General features: G+C 39.3%; 1 protein-coding gene across 1 annotated transcript; it reads left to right on the plus strand.

Moving 5' to 3' along the window:
• Nucleotides 1-5011: 5011 nt before the first annotated feature.
• fam110d (family with sequence similarity 110 member D) lies at nt 5012-27179 on the plus strand. The gene is made up of 2 exons (XM_028012998.1): nt 5012-5166; nt 22886-27179. Exon 2 carries the CDS (start codon nt 23585-23587, stop codon nt 24911-24913), a length of 1329 nt encoding a protein of 442 aa, XP_027868799.1. The 5' UTR covers nt 5012-5166; nt 22886-23584; the 3' UTR covers nt 24914-27179.
• Nucleotides 27180-27612: the final 433 nt, after the last annotated feature.

Here is a 27612-nt window from a genome sequence, read left to right on the forward strand (position 1 = left end):
TATATCCTTTAAAGTCCTTTGGAAGTGTATTTGGTTATTCATGTACTTAAGGAGCGTTAGTTCTCATGAAGAGAAAGAATTGTGAGAAGGAAAACATTCAGACATCCTTACATTTACTAACTTCTTGACTGTTCATGGTATCAAGTTTTGCTATGTACAATACCTTCGATCAAAACGGTTTTATGTAATATAACACACACTCCACTGAGGCTCCCAGTTATTGTTATATGTACAATATACTTATTCATTTTAAATTAATACACAGTATTAAATGGTGTCATAGGTTGCCAGATTTTGTTCTTTGTGTCTTTCCAATTGTAGTTATCATCCTCTGATCTGCCCCTGATCTCATTTTTGCTGCTAAAACAATCCTGATCTGTCGAGACCTGAACTCCACCCGGCTCTTGGTGGATTTATTAATTTATTGGGGGGGGTTTATCAGAGGTATCTTGGATATCTTTGCACACTATAAAGTTGTATGCAGGGAAGCCATGCATGAGCTGCAAAATGTTGTTCATTCTGGTTTTATATTGCCTGTGGCTAAGTGTGTCTGATGGAGATTTCATGTCTTTCTTGATTATTTTTTTCTTTTTTTTCTTTACAAGATTATGTAAATGGCTCGTGTCATGTGTTCACTCACTGAGCAACATTATATCGCATTATGCATTATGCATTATATCATTAAGGTGTTTTCTGGCACCAAGTTGTTCGCAGGAGATCCTTTAAATCCAGTATCGTTAGATATATGGACCGGACTTGTTTGTGCAGCACTTCTTGACTGATCTACACATTTACAAGATTATGTGTTTATCTCCATCAAATATATGCAACAATCTGTGATCCACTTTTTATTCTGAGATATTTCTATCAGAACAAGCATTAATTTCTTGAGCAACAGCAGCTTGCCTTTTGGATCAGAACTTGTTTGAATAATCCTTGGTGACCCATGACCCCTCTTGTTTAGGACTGCTCTTTTCCTGAACCATTTTTGATGAATATCGACCACTGCAGACTGAGAATACCCTACAAGTAGTTTGGATTTGTTCTAGCCCTTATGTCATCGATTTGGAGGAGAAAAATTTTTGTCCTTGCTGCCAAATATATCCAATCTACTCCATCCATCCATCCATCCATCCATCCATTTTCTGTTCACCCTTGTCCCTAATGGGGTCGGGAGGGTTGCTGGTGCCTATCTCCAGCTACGTTCCGGGCGAGAGGCGGGGTACACCCTGGACAGGTCGCCAGTCTGTCGCAGATCCAATCTACTAATAGGATAAATTATTAGAAGATAAGCAGTGATTCACTTCGCTTATCAGTGGTCATAATGTTAGTCTTCATTTACATTATGACAAAAACTCCTAATGTTGTTTTTGGGCCTTCGGTTTTGCTGTTCCAACTCTGGATTATTAGTAATCTGCATTAAAACTTTCTGGAGTTGCCTCTTATGAACAGTGGAAAAACCTTTTTAGCAATATTCTAAGTTCAACCTGATGATACTTTTGTTACATACATACATGCAAACAGAAAGATTGCATTAAAATCTCAGGCTTTCAGATACTCAGATCCCTGTAGATCAACGTAAGAAAGTCATTTATCTTCAGCAACTGTTTCTATGAAAATCAGGATTAAACCCAGCAGTAGTTTGTGAACATGCCCTTAATTTAAAAGGCAACACACCATACTGAATATAACCCTGTCATCTCTGTCATCTCCTTGTACGTGATGTTTCACAGGTTTTGCAAGATTATCACCTTGGGTTAACAGGGTCTTAAATAGCTGAATGGCACCAGGAATTGAGAGAGGAATTAGACACCTGTTACGTCAACCAACCATAGCCTCATTGTTGCAAATGTGGACGAATGAAGGCTGGGTCTTACAGGGAGTAGAGATGGCGTCAAACAAGCTAGTAGCTGCGGTCCACTTCTCCCAGCAGGAAACGTGGCTTAGTTGTGTCAGGGCTGGGAGGGCAGAGGTGAATAAATAAAGAGCAGATGTGGCAGAGGACGACCATGGCTCCAGTCTGGGGCTGCCCTCAATGCAGCGTGACGTCTGAGCAGGACGTCACGCTGCAGAAGCTGAGATTACTATTGTGGGAAATAACATTTTTCTGCAGGTGATTTCTTTTGTTCAAACATTCACTCTTTTAAGCCTCCGTTGAGTTTGGACTTTCAAGATTTACATTTTAAATCATCTCCATCTAGTGCTGGAAGCAGCATCCAGCTGCTTTCTACTGTAGAAAATATGGAGCCAGAGTTCAGGTTGCGCTTGATTTATGAACAGTACGACTCATGTAGGCCGGAGCACTTGGAGTCTGTTTATACTCTCTGTAACATATTTTCAGTGGCTCTCTTGCACTGTGGTTTCTCACCAGTTTCTCTGGGCTGTCAGAAGAGATGAGCAACTGAATGAGAAACAGGTGTGCCTGCTCATTTATCTCACCCTCCCTCTCTTTTCTCTGGCCTTGCTGAGCCACAAAGTTTTGTTATGACAAAGATGGCAGAGGTGGGAGTGTGAGCAGAGAGAAAAAAGTGTAGGAAAGTGAAAAAGCAACAAAAGATAAGCCCACATTTATTCACAGTAACCAACAAAAACAACCATAAGCAGATGTGAAAGGTCAAGTGCCACAAAAACCACAACGTAATAAATGTATAGTAAAGTTGACAGATGGTGTGAAGAGGTTTTTTCAAGCTCTGTGGACCTTTGATTATTTGTTTGAATCATGGATTCCAATCAAGCCTGCTAAGGGCTGATGGTGATGCTTTGAAAGCTAAAAATCAATGAATGGAATGAGTGAAGTGGCCAGTTTAAGGTCTTTCACTCAATATTTAAAGTGCAAAAATTAGCATGACTCTTCAGAGATTGGTTAATCAAAATGCAGGTTATAGATTAAGAGAGAAAAAAAACATCATGCAAGTTGAGTAATTGTGTTTGCCATTTGATGAGATTATGATGAAAATATATCCAACTTCCACAGACATCCTGGAGTGTGTCCAATATACCTTAAAAAAATTGAATGTGCGCCTCGGATCTTTACAGCACCTGAAGATCAGCAATGTTTTAATTTATAGTTGCAGATTTCAAAATGTTTAAGGTCGTAATTTTCACAATTTTCTATGAATTCCAAAGCTGCCTAAAAGTAATACTATTGGGTGATAACGTTACTTCTTTTAGTTTCTTTTAGTATCGAATGGAGGTTGGTTTTCTCTAAAGCAACATCAGCTGATCAAAATGAGAACTAATGAGAACTATAGTGAATATTCAGGCACTTTGCTGGAAGTTGCAGTTTAAAAGGCCACGCTGACTATGTTAATTCTAGAACTGGTTTGACCTACATGAAAGTCCTGCAATCGACTTCCCAAAACTCATTTAATTTCCCCTGAAATCAGCCAAGTCTGATTCATGTTTCCCCCTTTAGCATCTATCACTTCACATGCAAATAGGAAAATATTCTCCCCTAATTTATCTACCTCAGTATAAGCAGAGGCCTTCTGACTTGTCTCTCTTTTCGAGGATTTCCTGGAAAATGGAGACTATGCTGCTACATCTGAGCTTTCGTCAAATATGGCAAATAATCACTGTAGAAGTGAAGAGTGTCCAGTTTTCAATATTGGTCTTGCTGCAAACTTTGCTTTATTGTTGTTGATTAACAGCTGTCATAACAGAAGTTTCTCAAGCAATCTATGTGGTTTTTAATATGCTTCAAATTAAAAATAAGAAAACTGTGGCATGCATTTTCCTTCAGTTTCTCTTTCTCTGCAATTGCAGCAAGCTTTCTCTGGTATATTTTTCTGTGGTGCAGATGTAGAAACTATTCACAGGCTGACATTTCTGCAGTTCTGGAAACATTTGGGTGTGGTTTCTTCACTGAAGTAACAATTTGTTGAGTAGAGAAATGTTTGCAAAAAAACAAAAAATCACTTTCATAGTATTTTTTTTATTCAAACTTTCATGTGGCTTATCTTTGCTGGAAGATTTACAATGACTGCTTACTGTGTTGTTCCCAGAAATCAAAATTTGCTTCAAATGTCTGGATCCAACTGTGGGATCCTGACTGATTAGCAAAATGACTCAAGTTCAGTCAGGTTGGAAGGAGAGGCTCTGTCAACATCAATTTTCAAATGTTTGACTTGAACTATTTGAATATATCAACATGATGTGATCTAAATCGTTCCATTGCAACCCTGTCTGTTTGTTGTCCTGCAGTGGGGTGAACATTATGCAGAAGCTTCTCTTCCAGGATTTCCTTAGCTCCATCCATCACCCTATCAATTCTCACCAGCTTCCCTGGTTGCTAATGAAAAAAAAAAAACAACACCCTTTGCATGATACTGCCATCAGTATCCACCATTGGCTCACCAAGAGGTGGAGCCAGGAACATTTCATAAAGCTGGGATCATTGCTCACTCAAGGGTGACCTACAACAGATTCAATGGAGCACATCTGTATTTTCAAAATAATTCACTAAAGGCAGAAAACATTTTCTTGAATTGAACAAATTTGCGTCAATAATATATTTTTTTATATATGCTGTGTAAGCATACATCTCTGCTGCCAGCAACTGTTTTGGAGGGGAACTGCTTGTTCTGGCCCAACCCCTGACTCCGCCCCATGTTTCACAGTAGCGATGTTGTGATCAGAGGATGTAGCTTTAATTTCTATGGATATATAGACGTAAAAGTACAATTTTGTTTTCTAACATGTTCGCTGTGCCCCATAAATTTCTTGAGGTGAAATTGTGTTTTTTTTTTTTTTTCCAACAATGACTTCCTTCTTGCTGGTGTTCTATTGAAAGATTCGTTCACCTGATTAAAACATGCAGTTTGGAACTCTGGCATTCATAAATGTAGGAATAACATGGTGAAAATATGTCTCTGAAAAATGAACACCCACCGTTTTTGCCTTTTTGTCAGGTTAAATAAACCTAATTATTGGTGTTAATGTTTTACTGTGTGATACAAACGGGAACTCAACTTTACTCCTACCTGCCCGCCCTCCCTCCTCCTCAGAGGGGGCAGGTCGGAGTCCGGACTCCCTCTCCACTGCTCAGTGTGTTACAGATGCAGCCGCAGAGCGGAGCGCCACGCTCAACATCTGACATTACACACGGATCTCTACACGTTTACTGGATTTGGGAATCAAACAAAGTGGATGACCTGGGTAAATAAGGTGAGTCCAGGCAGGTCCGTGTGTTGTTCTTGATAAACTTGACGCGGGTAGGTTCGAATCGGGCTCATTTTGAGATATTTTTGATTGGGAAGTTCGAGAAAGCGATCACATGGTGGGATGAATTGATCCATGATCGGTAAATCGGGGTGATTAATTTTCTCTTTTTTACTCTTTGCTTTTCTGGTTTGTCATTTTTACATTGTATTTTCGTCAGAAATATAATTAATGAGATGAACTCTATATGCTGATGGCACAGCGACCTCACTGCTGGAGATAATTTAAGTGTTAATAAATTCTAATATTTTTTTTTATTTTACTTGTTTTCCTTTTTTAAAAAAAAAAAAGTTTGTCTTTGTATGAGCTATGTGACATCTTTATGGTTTGTGCCTGTGAAGCAAGGAACAATCCATAAAGTCATATAGTACGTGCCCTGTAACGTCAGCGGTCAGGATGACTGTGATTAGTTTCTGGCTGTGCATGTTGTCCATAAACACAAGAGCAGGACTTCAACTTGAGCCAAACAGATTTTTCTGAAAAATTGACAACTGCATCAATGTATCTTGTGCAGTGTAAACCAATCCACAGACCTTGATGCCCAGTTTAGCTGGCTGGTATGAAGAGAATGGGGTAGCTGACTGACCCCTGCGCTCTCATTAGGGCAAATACAGATGACATGAGGCAGTAGGTTCACAGCTTTGTAGGTTTGACCTGAAAGATATCCATCTGCATGTAACCAAAGCTCTGTTTTCCAAACCTCCACTGTGTGTATCTGCTAACTTTACTACTTTTTATTCATGCAAATAAATAACTAATTAATGCATGTTATTACCCAAACAGAAGACTAGAAGCTTAAGTTTAAAACAACAGAAGGAAAATAGGTATGGTTGTTATGCAATCGACACACTTCAAAGTGAACAGATTCTCTTCCAAGGACAGAACCATGTGGCCTCAGGGTCCACTGTGACCCACCTCAACCCGTCATATGCAGACATTATTTTGAATGAGTGTCAAGAGTTGGTTTGAGTGGGATCAGGAGCATAAACAACTTAGAGGCCAGACTAAACAAATCACAAGTGTCTCTAAATAGATTTATCCCGACTTTAATAGGTGAGCACGTGTCGTTTTGATCGTCTATGTAATTCTGTTTGATGCAGATCATCTGCTGGGAGTGCTTTATTCTCGCTTTCTTGAGGGAGAGATGATCTTTTAGTTGTGCTGAGAGACACTTCTGTGGTAAAAATAAAGACTGACTCAGCAATAATCTCTCCACAAGGCTCTCACAGCAACTGCTCAAGAGCTTTTGAACACATCAAGGGATTGTTCTCAGTAGATGAGTTAACCTACTTTTTTTGACAACTTTAAAGACTTAAGTGACAGCTTTACACGTAAATTATGTGTTATTTTCTTTCAGGTTCATCAATTTTCAGGCTCTTGTTAGGGTGATTTGTTTGGAGACAGATTTATTTTGATCTCTATGCTCTTAACTTTAACTCCATAAATTTGACTGACATTACAGTGCCTTGCAGAAACATGCATACCATTTTTGCCCTGTTATAACCACAAGCTTCACTGTATCTTATTGGTATTTTATGTATTAGACCATCACAAAGTAGCACAATATTGTAAAGGGAAAGTAAATTATGATTTTTTCAATTTTTCTTTACAAGACAAAATCTAAAAAGTGTGGCTTGCATTTGTGTTCATTTGTATCCTCTAGGCAGTAATTTGTTGAACCGTTTGCTGCTGTTAAATTTGCTAGCTCTTCACTGTATGAGTCCACCAGTTTTGCACATCTAGTGACTTTTTACTCATTGCTTTTGTAAGATTTTAGCCTGGACTTTGACTAGGCTATTTTAACACATGAATAATCTTTTATTTATTTAAACCAGGGGTTTGCAACCTTTACAATCCAAAGAGCCCTTTCTATCCTCAGTCCACCTAAATAAAACTTGAGTTACCAATTTTGTGAAAAAAGACAACTTATAACTTTTGATAAATACCAACTATGGGAAACATATTTAAACATAAACTAATGAAGCTTCGAGGCAGATAAATTTTCCTCGAGGAATTTTAATAATCGAGGTACTCAAAGCAATTGAGGAATCATTTCAGCTCTACTAAAATCTATATCTGATATTATATCTCTATTTATGTACTTTCTTCATTAGTTCTGACCAAAATTATTGAGAATCACTCGTGGGTCCAGAGCCCCAGGTTGCGCACCCCTGATCTACACTCGTCAATTGTAGTTATGGCTATGCATATGATTAGAGTTTCAAGTTTTTTGCAAATTTCAACAGGATTGTCCTGTGTTTAGCTCAACCCATGTTCCCATTAACTCTGACCAGCTTACTGAAAAAAGCCACACCACACCATGATGCTGCCACTCATGCTTAGCTCTACTTGACTCGTTAAAAATTGCAAAGAGGACATCTTTTTGCCATTTAAAAAGAAAATAAAATTCTCTCTCTTCTTAACATCCAGATTTGTAGAGCACATTGATAACATAGCTGTGGATCTCTGCATATTCCTGAAGAGTTGTCTTGGGTCGTTCGAGTGCATTTTTAATTGGTCTGATTTCCAGGGGTCTGAATACAAATGGATGCCTCATGTCTCAGAACAAGAACCTTTTTTCTCCACCCTTTTTACAATTTTTCACTAGTTTGTGTGTATCTCATCAAATACCAATTAAAGACAGTAAGGTTTGAGGTTGAGAATTTGAAAAAGTTGAACAAATATTAATGCAAGGAACTGAAAAATTATATGTGAAAAACAAATAATAAGCAGTGAAACATAATAATAATAATAATAATAAGCAGTGAAACATAAGTCAGTCGTTTTTCTGGTTTCGAAGCATCAATATGTCTGATTCCTGTAGAGCAACAACACATCTTCTATCTCCCTGGTGAAGAGGCCAGATGCAGAGAGCCGTTCCCTGCAGTTTTCATCTGAGTCGTTGATGGGATCCTAACATCATTATCATGGCTAAATAAAATGCTATTTATGCCTCTTTGCTTGGTTTACAGCACCAGAGGGGACGTTGATGATGATGTTAGGGATGCAAGACAGTACTAAGAAAAACCTGCAGAAGCATGTTGAATTTATGACCCTTTACACCATGCATCTGCTTGTTTTGCTTACCCAGCCTTTTGTATCTTAATAATCAGAAAAAAAACTAATAAATTAACTTGTCAAAGTCCTCACGATCTACTGCTTGCAAAGCAATGCCTTAATTTAAATCTTTTTTATTCAATTTTAGCATTTTGCTTGTTTGTGCTGTTGAGTAAGTATTTAATCTGATTTGTTTGAGCCACATCAATGCCTGCTGCAAAGAGCAAGCAGAAACCACAGAGCATTGTCTGGTTTTAGTTTACAGTTGGTCACTCATGTGCTTTTTATCAGTTAAATGTCAGTCAGCTCCACCACAGCAGCTATTAAGATTTTGTATGTGCCTTCCTGAACAGCACAGCCGTTTGAGCACCGCTCTTTAACGAAAACATTAAACATTCGCTTTGTTAGCCCCTCGGTTGTTGAGTGGCTGCATGTAAAGATCTCCAAGTTATGGTGGGAAGCTCGAGTTTCTAATTAAAGGGGAAAATGTACACTGCTAATGACATCATCTTCCCTCTGGGTATACATGGTGTGTTTGTGTGTGTGTGCGTTTCAGATGAGCAGCTGGTTTGAGACACTTGACATTCAGTGCAGTGTAAAACTTCAAACACTTACAGAAAAACCCCCCCACCAGTCATATAATTTGAATTTACAGCTTCTTGTCGCCCATTGTGCTAAAAGTTTGTGGGAACTTTGTAACAACTTTAAGGAGGGGGCACTATTGGAAAAAGAACAAGAAATTATTCAAACTTGAGCTCCACAATTACAGTCTGCATCGATGCATTTAGGTAGACACTATATGTTAAAGTAATACCCACTGTTACGAAGGACAGCTGGTTGCACGGTCCAGTAAGACAAGCCATCTATTTCATAAGCTGGCATTTCTTCTATTTTGTAAACATCAGGGTGTGGAATCTTCTTCACTCAAGTAACAATTTGAAGAGCAAAGCTTTTTTTTCTTCCCCGTCAAAAGTTATTAAAATACTTTTTGAATAGAAACTTTCATGTGGCTTGTCTTTGTTGGAAGATTTACCATTACTGCTTGCTAGTTTGCATCCAGAAGCTAAAATTTGGTTTAAATGTTTGAACCTAACTTCGGGAATCTGATTGATTTTGTTGCGCAATTTCAGGAAAATATCCAGACTCAACAATATTCCTGAAAATAGCTGTGACGACGTGAAGAAATATGATTATCCCCCTGCCCTCCATTAGCGTTAACATCTCAATCCCTGAAACTCGACATCAGTTGTTGGTTTGAGGGAAGATACAGTCCATATAGTTGACCAAACATTTTATCAAGGATGCATTACACTTGAAATGTAGCATCTTGTCAAATAATGAATCTATTTTGTATTGATTGGGATATTGCACACAGTGGCATTGTGATAATAGTTGCAATTTAATATAATGTTCACCTCTACTTGTCAAAATCCTTCTCTTCTCCTTTATTCTTTATGAAATAGCTCAGTCAGGTTTGATAGAGAGCCACTTGAACAGTAATTTTCAATTCTTTCTGCTACTGAACTGGTTTGGACTTTGACTAGGCCATTCTTACGTGTATCAATGAGAGGCAGTATCCTGCAGCATTCAGTCGTATGCAGTCTTTAACAGGTTCTTCTCTATGACTGGCAATGTTTTTGTAGGTCCATCCAGCTTTTATCCAACTCAAATGACTGTGTTCTCTTCTGATGGTAGCAGTATGGTGCTGACATTGCCATGTTTCATTGAACGCTTAAGGTGATGTGCAAAAAACTGGGATATATCTTGGCTGTCTTTCTTGCCTCTTCTTCATAAAAAAACAGATTCAGAGTTGTTGAGTGCCTGACTAATAGCTGTGGATCTCTGGAGCTCCTCCAAAATTACCATGGTTTCTTGGCTGGTTCATTGTATTATCTTGTAAATATTTTAGACGTAAGTCCAGCTGCTACTATTGCATTAGTTCCCTTCCCTCATGGGCTTATGACTCAATCCATAATTCATTGTAGTCAAGACAGTCATGAAACACGATCTGACAGATCTCCATCTCCTGACAGCCTCCATGTGAGTGGCTGACAGCTGTGAGAGCAGCCCTTCTCGCCACTGCTCTCACATCTTTGTAATTGTTCACAGCCTGACCGATCACCTCTGTTGCTCTGCCACATCCCATCAATCTCAGCCATGGCATGCTGCGTCCATTCATCCGTGGGGAAGATGGCACCGAGCTGGACATCCTCTTCCACACAGGATGAGCCCGTGGATGCGGCTTCACTGATTTATCCACGTGTTTTCGGATTCTGACAGAAGCAAAGAGAGGAGTAGGGGACGAATAGAGGGCTCTCTTTTGGTTGCACTTGGGTGCAGTTTGAGGCAAAGCAAGTCGGCTGATCGGTAATGAGAGAAGACAGCTGGCTGGTTCAGTGGAGGCTAACGGCTAAGCGTAAATGGCAGCGAGGAAGAGGAGGAGAGCTTGGTTTAGGGTCTTTCTGAAGGAGTTTCTGGATGTTTTAATTTTGTTGCTGTTGAAGATTTTTTGAAGTGGTTAGGGTCGTTTTAGGAAGATAAAGTTTGGGACAATAAACAGAAACATAAGTGTAGAATTTTTTTATTTTGAAGAGTCTTACTTTGTATATTTATTACTACCTATATCTTCTTATTATCTTTGAAGATTTATTGTTTTACTGCAATGCAAATAATAAAGAATAAGTCTAAAGCGTATAGAAGGCAATTTCCATATGTTTATGCATTATTTCCTGCATAAAGAAGGCTGATTTTAACCTAAATGATGATCAATGTTGAGACTTTATGCAGTGTTGCTGTCTAAACTGATGTTTCTCAAACTTCTCAAGTTCTGGCCCTCAAAATAACCCGAGCATAGATATAAAGCCTTAACTTGGATGAACTATGCAAACATTACCGATAAACTCATTAAAAACAGTGTATTGATGACACAAACATCCACAATAAGTCATTGTGACTTGAACAATCTTTCGTCCTGTGCAAGCCTGTGGTGACAGTGGAGAAGAACAACTTCCTTTTATCCTTTCTAGAAAAAAAACCCTCCATCAGAATCACGCTCAATTGGAGCAGCAAAGTTGTTGGGGACTGAGAAGACAGGAATGGGAAGACACAGAGGCAGTTAGCCAGGAGTACTTTCTATGGGAAGAAAAAGAGAGCAGAAGGATTTGAAAATATAAAATACACATATTTATTTATTAATTTGTAAGAAATATTGTAAATGCTAGTATCAATAATTTTAAGACTTTAATAGTTTCCTCTGAATGAATGATTGAATAGAGTTGGAGTTTCATGATCCCACCTCCTGCTTGCACACCAGTAGTCTAAACTAACTCACAACAACTGAGACTGTAAAATATAAAGCTAAATTTGGGAAACCTAATAATGTCAGCCACAAATATTTGCTTTATTCATTTGATTATGTTTACTCTCTTATAACATTTTACCTTTTGGAAAAATGGAACTTGATGTTTATGTCCTACGGTGAACTTAATGTGCTGCGGTGATTATCTCATCCTGTACATGACTATTTTGTTGTTTTATTTTCAATCTGATTCCTCAGCAGTGTTCAGAAGACAGAACTTTCCTGTAAAATGTGAATAGTCATGGTTCTGTTTAATTAAACTTTCAGCTGTGTCAGAGGAATTAAGTCAAATAGTATCCGCTCACTGCTGATGCAGCAGATGAGCTGCATTAATCTTTCCTCTGTTATGCTTTTAATAATTAATAACCAAGCTTAACCGGTGCATCATAATTATTTAGTTATGATTATTTAATGTCTCGGATAATCATTAAAAATGTAAAAGCCAAGCTTAAGAGACTATAACTATGCCACACAAAAAATCCACTGCACTTTTTAAAAAGCATGGCTTTTTTACAGATAAATCGTGATTGACTAGCTGCCCTTTGCTCCTCCAATTAAGTATATTTGGGAAACTTTTTCATATAAAAAGAGAAGTGGAACATTTTGTGAACTCTGACGTCAAGCCTTTTAGAACTGCTCTGTTGAGTGGATGCTGAATCAATGCTGACACATTTAAAGTGGTGGAGTGTTGTTCCACAGAGGGAGGGGCTGGACGGGCTTTCTGCAGGGTTACAGCAGATTACCCAGAGTTTGGAGACAACTGGAGCAGCTTTGTCCCCCGAGTTTCTCCAAACAAGCTCTATCACAAACATTGACAAGTCAGTGCTAAACTTTTTACAACTTGCAACACTGACGCGTGTTCAGAATAATGCGCCAAAAGTAGCGTAGGTCTCCTTTTGGCATGTTTGCGTGAATGAGATGTTTTCTGGTTTTACTTGCTCTGATAGAGAGGAACAGGTGTATGCTTTAGCACCTCTCATTACATTCTGCTGCTGCTTTAGCATCTTTTAGGACTCGGTTGAGTCTGACACAAGTGAAAAAGTGTGAAAAATGGTCTGAATGTGTGAAATAAAACATCTGGCTGCATGCCAGACAGCGGCGTCTCTCTCAAGGACTCACCCCAGCAGACCTTAATGAGTGTGTGTGAGAACAGAGCTTCATAATTTAAGACTGGCAGATTGAGGGATGTTATGAGGGGCCGTTTAGGACAAAATTTACGTTTTGTCTCTCACACACTACCAAAAGGTCTCGCATACTCCAAAAAAATAGCCACGCACACTCCAAAAAATTACGTTTTGTCTCTCACACACTACCAAAAACTCACGCATACTCAAAAAAATAGCCACGCACACTCAAAAATTACTCACGCACATTCAAAAAATACTCAAATTGCGTATACACACACTACTAAAATGTCACACACACATTCACAAACGTTAACTTTCTCGCTCACATACACTACTACCAGCTCGCTCACATACACTACTACCAGCTCGCGCACATACACTACTACCAGCTCGCTCACATACACTACTACCAGCTCGCGCACATACACTACTACCAGCTCGCGCACATACACTACTACCAGCTCGCGCACATACACTACTACCAGCTCGCGCACATACACTACTACCAGCTCGCGCACATACACTACTACCAGCTCGCGCACATACACTACTACCAGCTCGCGCACATACACACAAACGTTGGCCATGGTCGTAATTTCCAAAACAATGCTGTCTAGAGCTGCTGCGCCTGCTTGATGTGAGTCAGATTTGGATGTGCTGTGTACAAACTTAGCTCCGCCTCGCTGCACTTTGTTCCCCTTTTGCTACACAGTCTCTTCCCACACACAAATGTCACGAACACAATTCTCCATAGCCAAAGACTGGGAGTGTGCCACACGTTTAAGTTTTGCCTGTGCCACACACTCAATTATTTAGTTAACCTCATGAGGAGATGAGAAGAGAGCTCCATGCAAAAGGAACACCAATATTCTTTCAATGGCCTGTGTGGGCAAAGCTCTAAAAGTAGCAACTTATGGACTTGTCTTTCATTAGTAGCACATTAGTGGTATATTTTCTGAATTAATCTATTTGATTTTATATGAAGTTTTTATTCAGTCTTGAAAACTATTGAGTCTAGGTAGGTCTGAATCTGTTTTGAAGAAAAAACAGATTTCATATTTAATACATAACCTTTGTAAAATGGTTGGGAATTCAAAATAAACTTGTACGCTACACAGATTTAGTGCAGCAAAAATATTTGCATAAAACTGGAAACCTCCTTGTTAAAAAGTATGAAATTCAGACATGTTTTACATTTGCTTCCCCCAAGCTCAAGTTTAATTATGGAACTTTTTTTTAATAGTTTAGTATCTATATGCATTTAAAATTGTTATTCTGGTTCAGTATTTACATTTCAGATGAGGTTTTGCTTGACTGAAAGCACTGAGCTTTTGCCGCAGTCTTTAATTATGTAAAAGAGAATGCTGTGCAGTCGTCTTTTTTAAAGACACTTGGAAGGCGTCCTTCTAATACAGAAGGACGCCTTCTGTATTAGATAAGCCATGTTAGCAGTCATAAATCTTTGTACAAAACTAAGTTTTCTACTTTCATAATTTGTTAAATTGCTCAAGCATTTAGTTGTTCACTCATTTTCAGTGAGGTCAGCACAGAATCATAAAGATATGGAGGCGCATTGAGGCTGAAGGAATTGCTTTCATGCAGATCTTCGAGGAGAGATAAATTGGTCGCTTGCTTCAACTTTATAAAGCCTCTGAACCTCATATGTTAATTACGTCATTTTCAATTTCATTTGTATCAACTTATAACGCCATGCCGTTACATAAAAGTGGCATTAAGCTGGTCGTTAATGTGGAAACATTGGCGTGCAAAGCTTGAACGCTGTGACTTTTCTTTTAAAAAGCTTTGGATGGAAAAACAAACACTGACTAATAAAACTTTATCCGCCAGGACAGGAGTGTCAGTAATCTACAGTAACACCACCCTTCCTAAGCCTTGAAGTAGGAACAAACTTGGCCTAGCAATAAAAGCAAGAATAAACATGGACACTTTATCAAAAAGCTTATCAGACCAAGCAGTGGTGTGGTGCTACGGCATCAGTAAGGTTAGCTGTAAAGCTTAAGGTTGATTACATCATTTTTAGTAGATATTACAGCAATAGTTTAGGGGACTGCAGCTGCAGATCAGGATACAAAGTATTTATTATGCTAACTTTTAAAAGCTAAATAGATTTTGTATGAACCAAAACATTATTATTATTATTAATAATTCTGCGGTTTTAAGTAGAAAATATGGATTTGTTCAGTGCTTCATCTTTATCCGGATCAGATTTAGCTATTCATGCTGTCAGCATGTCAGAGTAGAAATGTTTGGTCCACTGAAACCTCAGCTGTCACAATGATAATTTGATCTGAATGACAAAAGAGCAGCCGCAATGAGTTAAGAGCCCATCTTGTCGATTTTACGGTTTCAGAAGGAGGTCTATTCAGATTGGGGGTCTGTAAAGTCCTCCCAGGTGGCCCTCCTGCTGTTCCACATGAGTGTGGAGCCAAAAACCCAGTGGCTAACGGAGCCTTTGTGTCTGAGGGGAGACAGCAGCTTATGCACCCCATGGCTCCATCTCTTTAGCTTTAATTGTCACCATGTTGTCCTTTTCACTACCTGACTAATGAGGCAGAGAAGCCAGATCACTTAACTCTGAACATGGAGGACAATCGTTGTTCTTGGTCATTAATAATGCAGAAAAAGGCAGACACGTCTCTGTTAGGTACGGTGGCCGACAGGTGCAAATGCGCAGCAAAAGAGAAAACATGCAAACAAACAAAAAACACGCGCATAAATTAAATGCGGCAAGCAAAAAGCGAATAAAATGCAGCAAACAAAAAGAGAGACGCAAACAAAAAAGAAGACACCCCCGAATGAAATGCAGCAAACAAAAAGTGAGACGCAAACAAAAAAGAAGACACCCCCGAATGAAATGCAGCAAACAAAAAGTGAGACGCAAACAAAAAAGAAAACACCCACGAATGAAATGCAGCAAACAAAAAGTGTTGAAAACGGAAGTGCTCCAGACCACTAGGGGGAGTCAAAGAAAATAGTATTCATTTCTATGGGACCAGATGCAAGATTCAGAGAAAGAAATTTGAAAGAAAGTAAAGGTACGTATAACTATATTTCTTTTCAGAAATATAGTTATACGTACTATATAACTATATTTAGTACGTATAAATACTATACGTACTTATATTATAAAAAGATACGCCGTCTTTTATAATATTATAGAATAACAGAATAATTTATGGGTAGCGTGATAGACTTTGTGTCAGTCATACCGTTCTGGGCTCGGTCTCGATTTTCTTTGACTCCCCCTAGTGGTCTGGAGCACTTCCGTTTGCAACACTTTTTGTTTGCTGCATTTCATTCGGGGGTGTTTTCTTTTTTGTTTGCTGCATTTCATTCGGGTGTGTTTTCTTTTTTGTTTGCTGCATTTCATTCGGGGGTGTCTTCTTTTTTTGTTTGCGTCTCTCTTTTTGTTTGCTGCATTTCATTCGGGGGTGTTTTCTTTTTTTGTTTGCGTCTCTCTTTTTGTTTGCTGCATTTCATTCGGGGGTGTTTTCTTTTTTGTTTGCGTCTCTCTTTTTGTTTGCTGCATTTCATTCGGGGGTGTTTTCTTTTTTGTTTGCTGCATTTTGTTCGCTTTTTGCTTGCCGCATTTAATTTGTGCGCGTGTTTTTTGTTTGTTTGCATGTTTTCTCTTTTGCTGCGCATTTGCACCTGTCGGCCACCGTAGTTAGGGGAGCAGAAGATGACACCATCTATTTTCTTCAACGTACTCCTTCGCAGATTTTCTTAAGCTCAGTGTCTTTATTCTATTATGTTAGTGGAGAATATTTGCCAGAGTAAAAAGGCAATCAGGGTGTTGCCAAAGTTTTTGAAACTCAAAAGTTTGAAACTTTATTGTGAATTTTTATTGGGATATTTCTGAGAATTACTTGAGAATTAAGAACAATTCAAATGAATTGCTCCATATCCAAACATTCCGGTTTCCCACAAGAAGACAAAAAAAGACATCCCTAAACATCTTAAAACAGTAGATTTCAATAGGTTTATTGGTGAGATTAACTTTACCAAGTTTTTATTAAGACGGGAATGTGGAGGAACAATTTTACTCGTCCACAGATTAAGAAATTTTGTTAGTTGATACTAAAAGACCCATACACTGTGTTATTTCACAATAGCCAGCCCCGCCCTAAACCTCACAACTCCTATGGACTGACTACTGACCAGCTCTCCGTCTCATTTGTCAGCCTATTGTGAGCCTTTGTGTGCGCATTCCCAAATTTTCTCACAAATTTATGTCAATTCAGATGGAAAGTTATGAATTTACCAACCTGGCAGAAAAACGTTTATCAACCTTTTCCTCAAAGGTCAAATGCCTTTCCTCTGGGAATGTCTAGCAAGCTTATTTACAGGTTATCCTCTTGTAAAACAAACACTTCCTGAATTTTCCTGTGTTTGTCTAATTTTTCACAAGAAATGATCTGCCTGCTTATACCTGGCAGCATAATTCACGACAGAATCTAAACACAGCCCATGTGCTTCCTCTTGGGTCAGATCTACGTGGCACAAACAATGCAGCTGATAAAACTGAAAGGCCACACTCCCTTCCCTTTACACGTCTCTGTTGGAGCCGTCTGGGTTCCTTGATGTGGGTTGACAAAAAACATCTGTTTTTTCTTAAGCTGTGCTGGAGGTAGGTATAAGCCTTCCCTAGGGACTGGGCCAAAACAGAGAGGACAAGAAGGGAGGAAAGAAAGACAGAGATGGACAGTGCAGTTTAACTAGCGGAAAAAGGTTGTAAGTTTAACAGATTGTTGCTGAGGTCAGAGGTTTGTTAGTTCGGAGATGACTTTAAGTTCAGAGACCTTATTTATCAAAGAATTACCATGTCATACAGTAGAAATCACCAAAGACTTTCTTGCAGGACTGTCAATTTATGTCCAGTTCTAAAATGAACTCCACAAAGAACTGAACAAGTTGCTGAGAGATGCTTTTGGCTTTTTTGCTGACCAATGTATGCCAAATTTGATCAATTTAGTAATTTCTTTGTTTGTCCTGAAATACTGGTAAACTGTATCATTTATTGTATTTTTACACATTTAACTAATGTGATTGGAAAGTGTATCTTTCTGACCTGCAGCTGGTAAATCTACTGAATGTCATGAAATGGTGGTGAGGCAGACGCTGTAGAGCCAGGATGCAATAATAAATGATTTTAATTATGTCCAGCATAACACAGTCCAACATGGTCCAAACAACGGGCAGCACGGCCGAGCGGAAGCCGGGGCTCGACTCCGGTAGCAACCGTTACACAAATGGACGAGACGACGGACTGGGTACAAAGACGACAGACTAGAAGTCAAAATGAGACGAGGACCCGACAAAGACACAGACACACAGGTGACACTAAATACACAGGAGGTAATCAGGGAACGAGAAACACCTGGGAGTAATCGAGGGGAAAACAGGACAACACAGAGACACAGGAAACTCTAAACACACAGAAAAACACAGATCACGACACTGAAAAGTGAATTTAAAAGTGATTATCAAGCTTACAATAGGAGTGTGCACAATAATAACTTTGGGAAGGACTGTTTAGAGGGTAATATTTGTTGTTTATTATTTTAAGTTATCAGAAATGCACAATGGATACCAGTGGGATATTCAACCTGTTCAATGGAATCTCAGTGCAACATATTTTCACAACTAACACAGATCATACTACTATTAGTACTTATGCTCAAACTAGTATTACTTATTGCATTTGCTGAAGACAAAGTTTCATTGGTTCTATTTGTGGAAAAAAAGACAACTGACCTCAGAGGTTACAATGAAATGCAGAATTCACAATTTTTTCATATGTTGTATTTTTTTTTTTTTTACTAGTAGGATCATTTAAAATTAAAGTTGTCAGTCATGGATGTCACTTTTTATTGTTCAGTTGCAATGACTCTATCACCAGCAGCCAATAGAATAGTAGCAGAGATGCTACTGTTCTGTCCCCTGTGACAGATTGTGCAATTTATTCATGCAATAGAATCACATAAACGGAAAGAAAGCCTTAAAAGAGGGCAAGGAGACTTACCAAAACCGCTTCAAACTAGGAAAGAGAGAGACTGGTCATAGCAACAGCAGTGCAGGATTTTATTTTGGTATCAGATACTTCCAAATTCCAAATTTGTTGTTGCTCCTTTTTGGTCCAGAAAGTCCTAAATTGACAATCAGTGGGTTTGTCACACTGCAGGAGAATAGATCAATGGCAGGTTTGCAAGTTGTTAGTAGCAAACATATTAAGGAACGAAGAATCCGTCAAGACTTTTACTAAGAGTTGCCTTTAATTTTAAAGGGATAACAGACTTAAGTATGCTCTTGTTCAGGTCTATTTCTGAAATCTTCTCTTCCCTGCAGTTCTCCTATATGTGCAAGCTCTGTGCATTTGTTGATCTTTTTTTGTTGTTTTTAAAAAAAGAGAGAGTATTTGTGTTTTGTTGATCACACTATGTCCCTAACGACCTCCTGACTCATCAGGAAGTAGGTTGCTAAAAAAAACATGAACATATCCAGAGTTCAAACAGATGTAGCCCCGATGCATAAAACACTTTTAACACAATACATGTTGGGACAAAAGCTTTTAAAGATTTACTTCAGATACTGGGAGTAATGGTAAAAGGAGCCAGACAGGAAAACAGATTCAGAGAAGGGTCAGGCATGTGTTTACAAGAAGCGAGGGAAATGAGAGGGTAGAGACGGTAGGAGAGTGCAGGGAAAAGAAGCTAGGGCGGTATTACGAAGGAAAAGACGGGGGCGGTGTTCACTGTAGAGATGAGAGTAGAGGGAAAGGGTTCAGAGGTTAATGACAACCTATAGCGGGAGACAAAGGAGGTCATGAAGCACAAGAGAAATTCAAAGGCAGTCTCACGCTTTTCACAAGCTTTCAGATCACAAGAGAATGGGCTGGGTACTAATTTGGCTCATTACGGTCAATGGAGCTAATGGGGCCTTATTGTTCTCCATTTGTGTGTGTGCGTGGGATGTACTGAGTGTTTTTGTTGCAGCATTTAATCAGTATTTTCTGGAAACATCTGTCTGCATGCCCATTACTTAACAGTTTTCAGTAAGAAATGTGTGATTAGAAAGTTAGCACTTTCAACAAGTGATGACATCTAAATGTGATGGATTCCCTTAACGCCCTTCATGTCAGATTCAGTGAGTGTCATTTGCATTACAAATACAGCAAAGATATTCATTGGAATTGGTGCAAGCACTGATGTATCCAGAAATATTGAAGCTTCTTCATTTTAGGTGGCAGATATTATCCTCATTTAGTTGAATTAAGCACTACAGCCATATTGCCACTGGCTACTGGACCTGGCAGGATGATTAAGGTTTTTTGTTATCAAAAGGTTATTTTCAAATGATCACTGAGTGATTTATTTATGTTTGCTACTTTCAGTATTAATAAGTTGCATGTTGTATTTTTAGTCCTTTACAATAAAGTTGGCAACATAATTTAAGACTCTTCTCAGGCTTGTGTTTTGATGCGATCAGAGTAAAATCAGTCGTTGCGTTGTAGCTGTAGTTTCAGATGGGGATCAGAATGTTCCAAAGGAAAATCTGTTCATCACACCCCCATCACCCAAAACTTGAACTGTAACCCCAGTCCCACTTCCTCCCTGTTTTCCACTCATTTTTCTTGCCTCATGCCAAGCCCTGTCTCCTTTTTTACCTCCACACCTGTCGTGAGAAATTTCTCCCGGAACTCTGCCTAAACAATGGTTGGTTTTCCCGAGCTCCAACATCTGGAAAAGCTAACCAGCATGCCAGGGCCCCTTTTCCTCAGGTAATTTACAGTGGCATGCCATTTGACAAGCTTTGCAAGGGGCGTGGAGGCTGAATGAAGTAGATTATGGTGAAACTTAAGCTCCTCTTCTAAAGTTTCAGCAGCACTTAATATTTAGTGGTAGCTGAAGAGTAGTTATACAGAAAACAGTTAGATATAGCAAGCTTTTCATATGAAAGTGTGACTATTTCAGCAGGCTGGTAATATTTACATTTTTAGTTTTTTTTATATATGAACAAAATAAAAGAAATTCAGCACTGATATGAAAGGTCTGGTAGTTGTTGTGCAATTACCTGTCCTTTGTTTTCAATTGGTGATAAATATAAAACAGTTTGTAATAGTTTTCTGTCTTAAGTACAAGTATGCTGATGCAACTCAATTATTTTGAAAAAAATAAAAAAATAAAGGCTGTAGTTTCTCCAGGCATTTGATTAATTTAAATGTGTTTTGCATAAGATGCATGACATCACTGAGGACATGCTTCATTTCTTTAAAGCCAGTGATGTTCTACTTTAAGAGGAGTGAGCTAAAATCGGTGCTATGCACCAATCAAACATATGAACTCTAACCCAGCGATCTGATTGGTGGGTGTTTCATTGATCACTAGATGTTTTATTGCTTTTTCTTCTTTCTGTAATATGGCATTGGAACAAACAACACAACCCATACACAGTTTGTGTTAGCCATTTTTAAGAATTTATGTTTGGTTATAATTGCTGCCTCAATTTGTTGCCCAAATTTGTGAAGAATAACAACATATAAGAAGAAACTATCCCATTTCTGACAGAAATTTGATTAAGATTTAATCCTTTGAGTAAAAGGAATTGAAAGAGACAGGAAGTACAAATGCTGAAATACACATCAAAAAGCAGAAAAACACTTTACAGGCCTGATGTGCAAAGCTTCGTTGGTACAATACTTTATGACATGATATGGTTCTGTTTTTCTTGAAGTGGCAGCTCTGTGCTTCCTCAGTTTGATACATATCTTGATACCTAAGAAATTCCGACTTAGAGATGGGGGTGTTGTCAACAGAGTTCCACGTTTTCCTGTCGGGTGTGTCATGTAGATTATTATAACAATGAAATATAAATCATTTTCCTTGCTGTTTTTGTTTCATTTGTTGGGAAGGAAAAACTAAAATAGCTGCTGATAACATTTGAAGCTGACCTAAGTGAAAGTAAGCCCAACAATATTTTCCTTCCCGCTATCTTACGGAAGACAATGAGCACTTTCCTCCCTATTTGGACCATAAACCACCTGTGAATTTGGGGTTCTGGTTTCCAGACACTACCACTTATAGAATTGTCTTTTTGCCTTGAACTGACACACACACACGCACGCCACCTCGCACACTCACACATGCACACAACTCAAGTGAAAAACTAGAGCAGACATGCAAATACCCATAGCTGCATGCACATCCAGACATACACGCACATGTACACAGACACATGATAACCGTGCTTGAGTGTTTTCTAGCTAAATATACTCCTTCTGCAGAGTCTAGCCTGTTATAAGCACGTGCAACCCGCTTTTTACCCCCTCAAATGCAGAAGCAGCATGAAATTGATGCAAAATAAAATAGTGTAAAGTTTGGTAACATTTAGGGAAACAGCATAGTCTGTTTTAGTGTCCCATTTAACTTTTGCAATAACTGGTTAAAATGAAGAGCGTTGAGTACAAACATTTGGTACTTTGGAGGTGTATAGCTTCATTTAGAAACATTTAGTGGCTTTGAATTACAGCAGTCTGACTATAGTTTTCTGATCTGATTTTTAAGACACCAGTTACACTGGCTTGTTTCAAAATGTAATATATTGTTTGGAAATATTTCTGCCTGTAAAGTTTATTTTAGTCTATTAACTGTAGCAAGCAGCTGAATTGGTGCCAATACAGATTGTCTCAGTACCAAAGATAAAAATAGCTAAAACAAATGACTCCTCAGAATAAGAAAAGGCCTGGCTCTCTTCCTGTGCAAAAAAAGAGAAAAGATAGAAGCAGACATGCCATCGTAGCTAGTGGACAACAGAGTCCATATTCGGTTTATTTTCAGTCACAATTCATCCTGTGTTGAGGGTGACTTGCAAGGACATTTTATATTTTATTTATATACAAGCCTGATAGTAATTAAAGGCTCAAATATGTCAGCTTTATATCTCTGCCTGCTACTGTCATGCAGCTCCTTCTGGTTTTAAATGGGTACAGTCTGAGCAGAGCTAAAGGGGCCGCTGTCTTTTCAGCCATCTGGTCTCTGCTGCCTGCCCTGGAGAGCAGCACATCAAACTAAAACCACTCTTTCTCTCTCCCCGACTCTCCCAGGGGTCTGCACAGCCGAGGTTAGGACGAGGACGCGATCTGCTTCTTCTCCACCTGCCCATCATCGAACCAAGTGCCTTGGTGCCGGCCAGGTCATCTCATTCGGGACGGGTGCCAAACAATAAGTCTTGACCTGCCGCCCCTGAGAAGACCAGCACTAAACAAATATTTGAGGCCATTATATCTCATTTCACCGGGCATCCGCCACCAAGAAGATCAACAGTGAAGGGTGCAGTTAAGAGACGAAACGAGAGAAGCGAAAAGAGGGGGAGGAAGAAGTAACCCTTTCAAAGTGCACCCCTGCCTATTTCTGCCACGTTGTGGGCAGGGAGCATCTTATTTGGGAGCTCTGCTGGCTGACAAAAAAAGCACTTCTCCATTGCTTGCCTGGTCAGATGCCTGGGTAAATACTAGATAGAGATATCAATTAGTCTGAGTTCTTCTACCGCCCAACAAAGCGACTGTGAGCTATCTATAGAAAACATAGCAACAAACTTGGACTTTGCGGTCACTTGAATTACCACTTCTTCATAACCCTTTCAGAAAGTTTCGAGAGCTGTGAGAAACAGGAATGAGAGTCGCTGCAATTTTTTACTTTTAGAAACTTCTCCAAAGCCAACAACAGCTCACTGTGGGGACCGGAAGCTTGGAGCCAGTTTAGAAGCTGCAGTTTTGATGTCTTTCCCAGCTCAGTAAAGTAACATGAAACCCCTCACTCCAATCGGGTCCCCCTCTCCTCTGAGGCTGCTCAACAAGGGTCCAGATTACCTGCGCAGGCAGATCGACGGTGGGGGTCACGGCCGTTCGGTCAGCGCTGTGGAGAGGCTTGAGGCCGACAAAGCCAAATATGTCAAGAGTCAGCAGGTGATCAACACCAAACAAGAACCTGTGCTTGTGCCCTGTGCCACGCCTCCACCGCAGCCTCGGAGAGCCATCTCTGTACCTGGCAGCTTGACCCCTCGTTCTTCCCCGCGACGGTCATCCAACACCCCCTTCTCTACTCTCTCTGGGTCCTTCACCTCAAAAGACGAAAATGAAAATGATGATGCCAGAAAGGAGAACAGACGGACTTCTATTGACATCAAAACACACAATAGGAGCAATGTCAGCAAAGTTTTGCCTCCAAGCCCCAGGACGCCTGGAATTAACAGCCTGGTAGCGCCACACAGTGCCCCAGTTCTCAGAAGGAGTACAGGCAAGCGCATGCTCAGGCCAGACTCCCTGTTAATATACAGGCAGAAGAAAGAGTGCAAAAGTCCTAACAGCTCCACACTGGGAGAGAACAATAACATGGAGTTGAAGGGATATAGTTTTGTACGTCGCCTCTTCCAGGGTTCAATGAGAGAAAAGAGTGGCGGAGGAGAACGAGTTCAGAAGATGGTGATAGGTGATGAGAAAGCACCTTCCCGGGATGGGGACTCTAGAATGTCTTGGACCAATGACAAAGATGTTACAGATGGAGGACCAATGAGTCGAAGGTCAAGCAAGACAGACCAAGAACGCACCCCAGAGTCTATCCAAAGTCCAGGTTTTAACTGCACATTAGAAAACACAAAAAATGGTTTTATTAATGGTGCCACTGACCAAATAAACATTAGGCATGATGATGAGAGTGATCCATGGAAGCGTGCCTCCCCGATGCCACAGAGAAGGCAGTTTGGAGAACTGCAGCGCTCCAAGTCAGACCTGCGTTTGCGCTGTTCGGTAGCTTTGTCGGAGCAGGAACATTTCTTTGACTTCTGTGGACTGGACATGGACATGATAGAGCGTCTGGGCCGGGAGAACTTCCTCTCTTATGCCAGCTCAATAGACACGCTTTCCTTGGCTCTGCGGAGCGTAGGAGGAGACGGCTGTGGTGGCTCAGAGCCCAGCGAGTTTTCCCGCCACTCAGGAGATGGACTGTTTCAGGAAGAACTGGCAGAGCAGCTTCCCACTGGCGTGTCCATCATCGAGAGAAATGCCCGCGTCATTAAGTGGCTGTATGGGTGCAAGAATGCAGCTCAGGAAGGACCCAAAGAGTCAACTGTATAGTATGAGGATCGAAGATTTGCAGTTGGAACCAGAAGTTTACATACACTGTACACAGTCTTTACATTTCCCCGACATTTGATTTGTATTTTGCCATTCTCTCAATAGCTTGCTGGAAGTTTGGCCCATTCCTCCTGGCAGAACTGGTGTCACTGGGTCGTTTTTGTTGGCTGCCTTGCTTGCATCAATCCTAATTGACGTAAAACTGGAAAAGTTTAGTATGATTTAATGTCTAACAGTGAAGATAAACATACAATATATCTTTATACAATGTATCAAAACATCTGGTTTCAACTGTATGTGCCATGGAATGCTAAAAGTTTATTTTCACATAAACTAAGCCAGTGTTTAAGTGCATTCTTAAAAGTACCAGTTAAACTAATAATTAGTAAATTTAACAGATGAGGGATCTAGTTTTGCTCAATAATCTATAAACCAGAGGTAAAGGGACAAAACATACCAGTTTTCAATTTGAACAGTTTTCAGACATTAAAACAGGATCCATACACCTGAGGATTAGATTAACACTGAGCTGACAGATAACTTTTCCAACACCAAATGCTAATGTGTTTCTTGTATTACATGTACCGTATATGTACTGTTTTTTTTATTCAGTATTTACCACACAGCTTACAACTTCAGTAGTTCTTACGTATTTACTCATTAACACTAACAAGAGCTTTTGTATAATTATTGCAAGCTTAAAATTTAGCACGTAGTTGATGATTAGCTCAAAGGTTGATGCATTTAACAGGTCTTATGTCTGGAATTTGTTGGACTTTTACATATTCCTTAGAAGATGTTGAACTACTCATCTGTTCAAATGACGTTACTAGAGCTTCATAATGCAAAACTACAACCTTCATGTATCTGTTTTGTATTTCCATTTAACTACAATCAGTATTACTGGCATTCCATGGCCTTTAATTCCTCTACTGTAGAACAGCTGATCTTGTCAGATTTAGATGTTGCATTTATAGAACCTAGTGACTATTTGTATGAGTGTGAACTGTCCTTACTCTCCTAGTGTAGCTTGATAGTATCAGTGGATGAGTGATGTGGACATTATCCTTTACATTTCAAGTTTCTTTTCAGTATTTTTTTTTTTGGCAGAACTGGATTCTGAGCAGACTTGAATTCCCCATGTAACCCCTCAAAAGGCACATAGATGTTTGAAACATGCTTAAAGGTTGTTACTCTTGACAGTAATGCTCCCTCGTACTGAGTAATTTAAAAACCACTAAGCTATACTTTTCTTTGTAAACAGGGATTCTCATTGTGTGAGAGTGAAGTGAACTGTGTACCTCATTTGAATCTGTCCCAGTTGAGTTTGTTTCTTTTTCTTTCTTTTTTCTCTTACAATTTTAGTCCTTGAACGCAGGCGTTGGAATAAACTCGTGAGACGCTCCTGTGGGGTGTATGATTGCACTGAACTGGACAGATAGAGGAAATTAGAGAGTGTAAAAATCGCCAGGATGTTTAACACTGAGCTGGATTCAGAAGAACATCAGCATCCAGAACAACTATAAAAAATATTTGGCCAGATTTTTTTTTTTTACTTTATTTCTTCGAACTGCTTACAAAGGTCAAGAAAATCATTAAAGTTGAGGTCATTGCATTTCACACCGGTCTAGTGACTATTGTGTAAGGTTTTGAGTCACAAACCACAATACACATGGAAAACCTGGGTTAATATTCCATCCTGTAAGGACTTTGAACTGGAATCCTTCAAACTAATATGTTCAACTCTGTTTGAAATGAGGCAGAAGTTGTTAAATGTTGTAGGGAGTCACTTTCACCAACTGCTAGTTTACAGATGTTTAACCCATGCAGCTGGTCCATGAAAGCATGCAGGGGAGGATGAACCAACTTTCCTCCCACTGATAAGCACAGATCCTACCTCACTTCATCCATTTCTCACTGCTTCACACTTCCCTGAAAGGTCATTCCCATTTCTTGCCCTGGAGGATGCCACTGTAATCTGTTAAAGTATGTGGAGGTTAGCCTGCGAGGACTCGTGGGCTGAGCGCAAACCAAAAATGATGGGCTTAGTTTATTTATTCATGTCATAAATTAAAACTTGCAGCCTTGATGTTTTTCTGTATTTGTCACGAGCATGACACACTCCTGAAACAGCTTTTACATAGACCTATTTTTATTGCATGTTTACAAAGTGGCTCTAAAATTGGGTGTATATGAGATTTTTTTTATTCCAAAAAGGTTTTGTGTATGATGTACACAGCTAATAAAAACAGAAAAGTGAAACCAAGTGTGTTGTCTTTCACTGTTATCTCTTACATTTATCTCACAGTCATTATGGAGCAAAATCCACACTATGAAACTTTAAGCTTTACAGTTTCACATGGACATCACATTTAGAAATCTTATGGAGTACATATTAAAAAAAATAATAATATGCAATATTTCTTACCCGTCACCTCATACAGTGAAACTCATATTCAGTGGTGCCCAAAGTCAACCCTCAAGGACTGACTTTGGGCACCACTGTTCTGTATATTTCTCAATATTCTCAATATAGACTGATAAATTCCAAGCCTTTGTTTCTTTTCATTTTGATTATAAGAAACAAACCTGGCTGATTTATAGATAATTAAAACCCAAAATTCAGTGTCTCTGATCATCTCATCAAAGTAATTTGGCCTTCAATTACACCTACACAGTGTGTCATACACTGATTGCCA

The sequence above is a fragment of the Xiphophorus couchianus genome, chromosome 3 (genome assembly GCF_001444195.1).
Source record: "Xiphophorus couchianus chromosome 3, X_couchianus-1.0, whole genome shotgun sequence".
Classification (NCBI taxonomy): Eukaryota; Metazoa; Chordata; class Actinopteri; order Cyprinodontiformes; family Poeciliidae; genus Xiphophorus; species Xiphophorus couchianus.

What these genes read in the sequence shown, in the direction of transcription:
- fam110d (XM_028012998.1), top strand. Translation starts at nt 23,585, where the DNA reads ATGAAACCCCTCACTCCAATCGGGTCCCCCTCTCCTCTGAGGCTGCTC.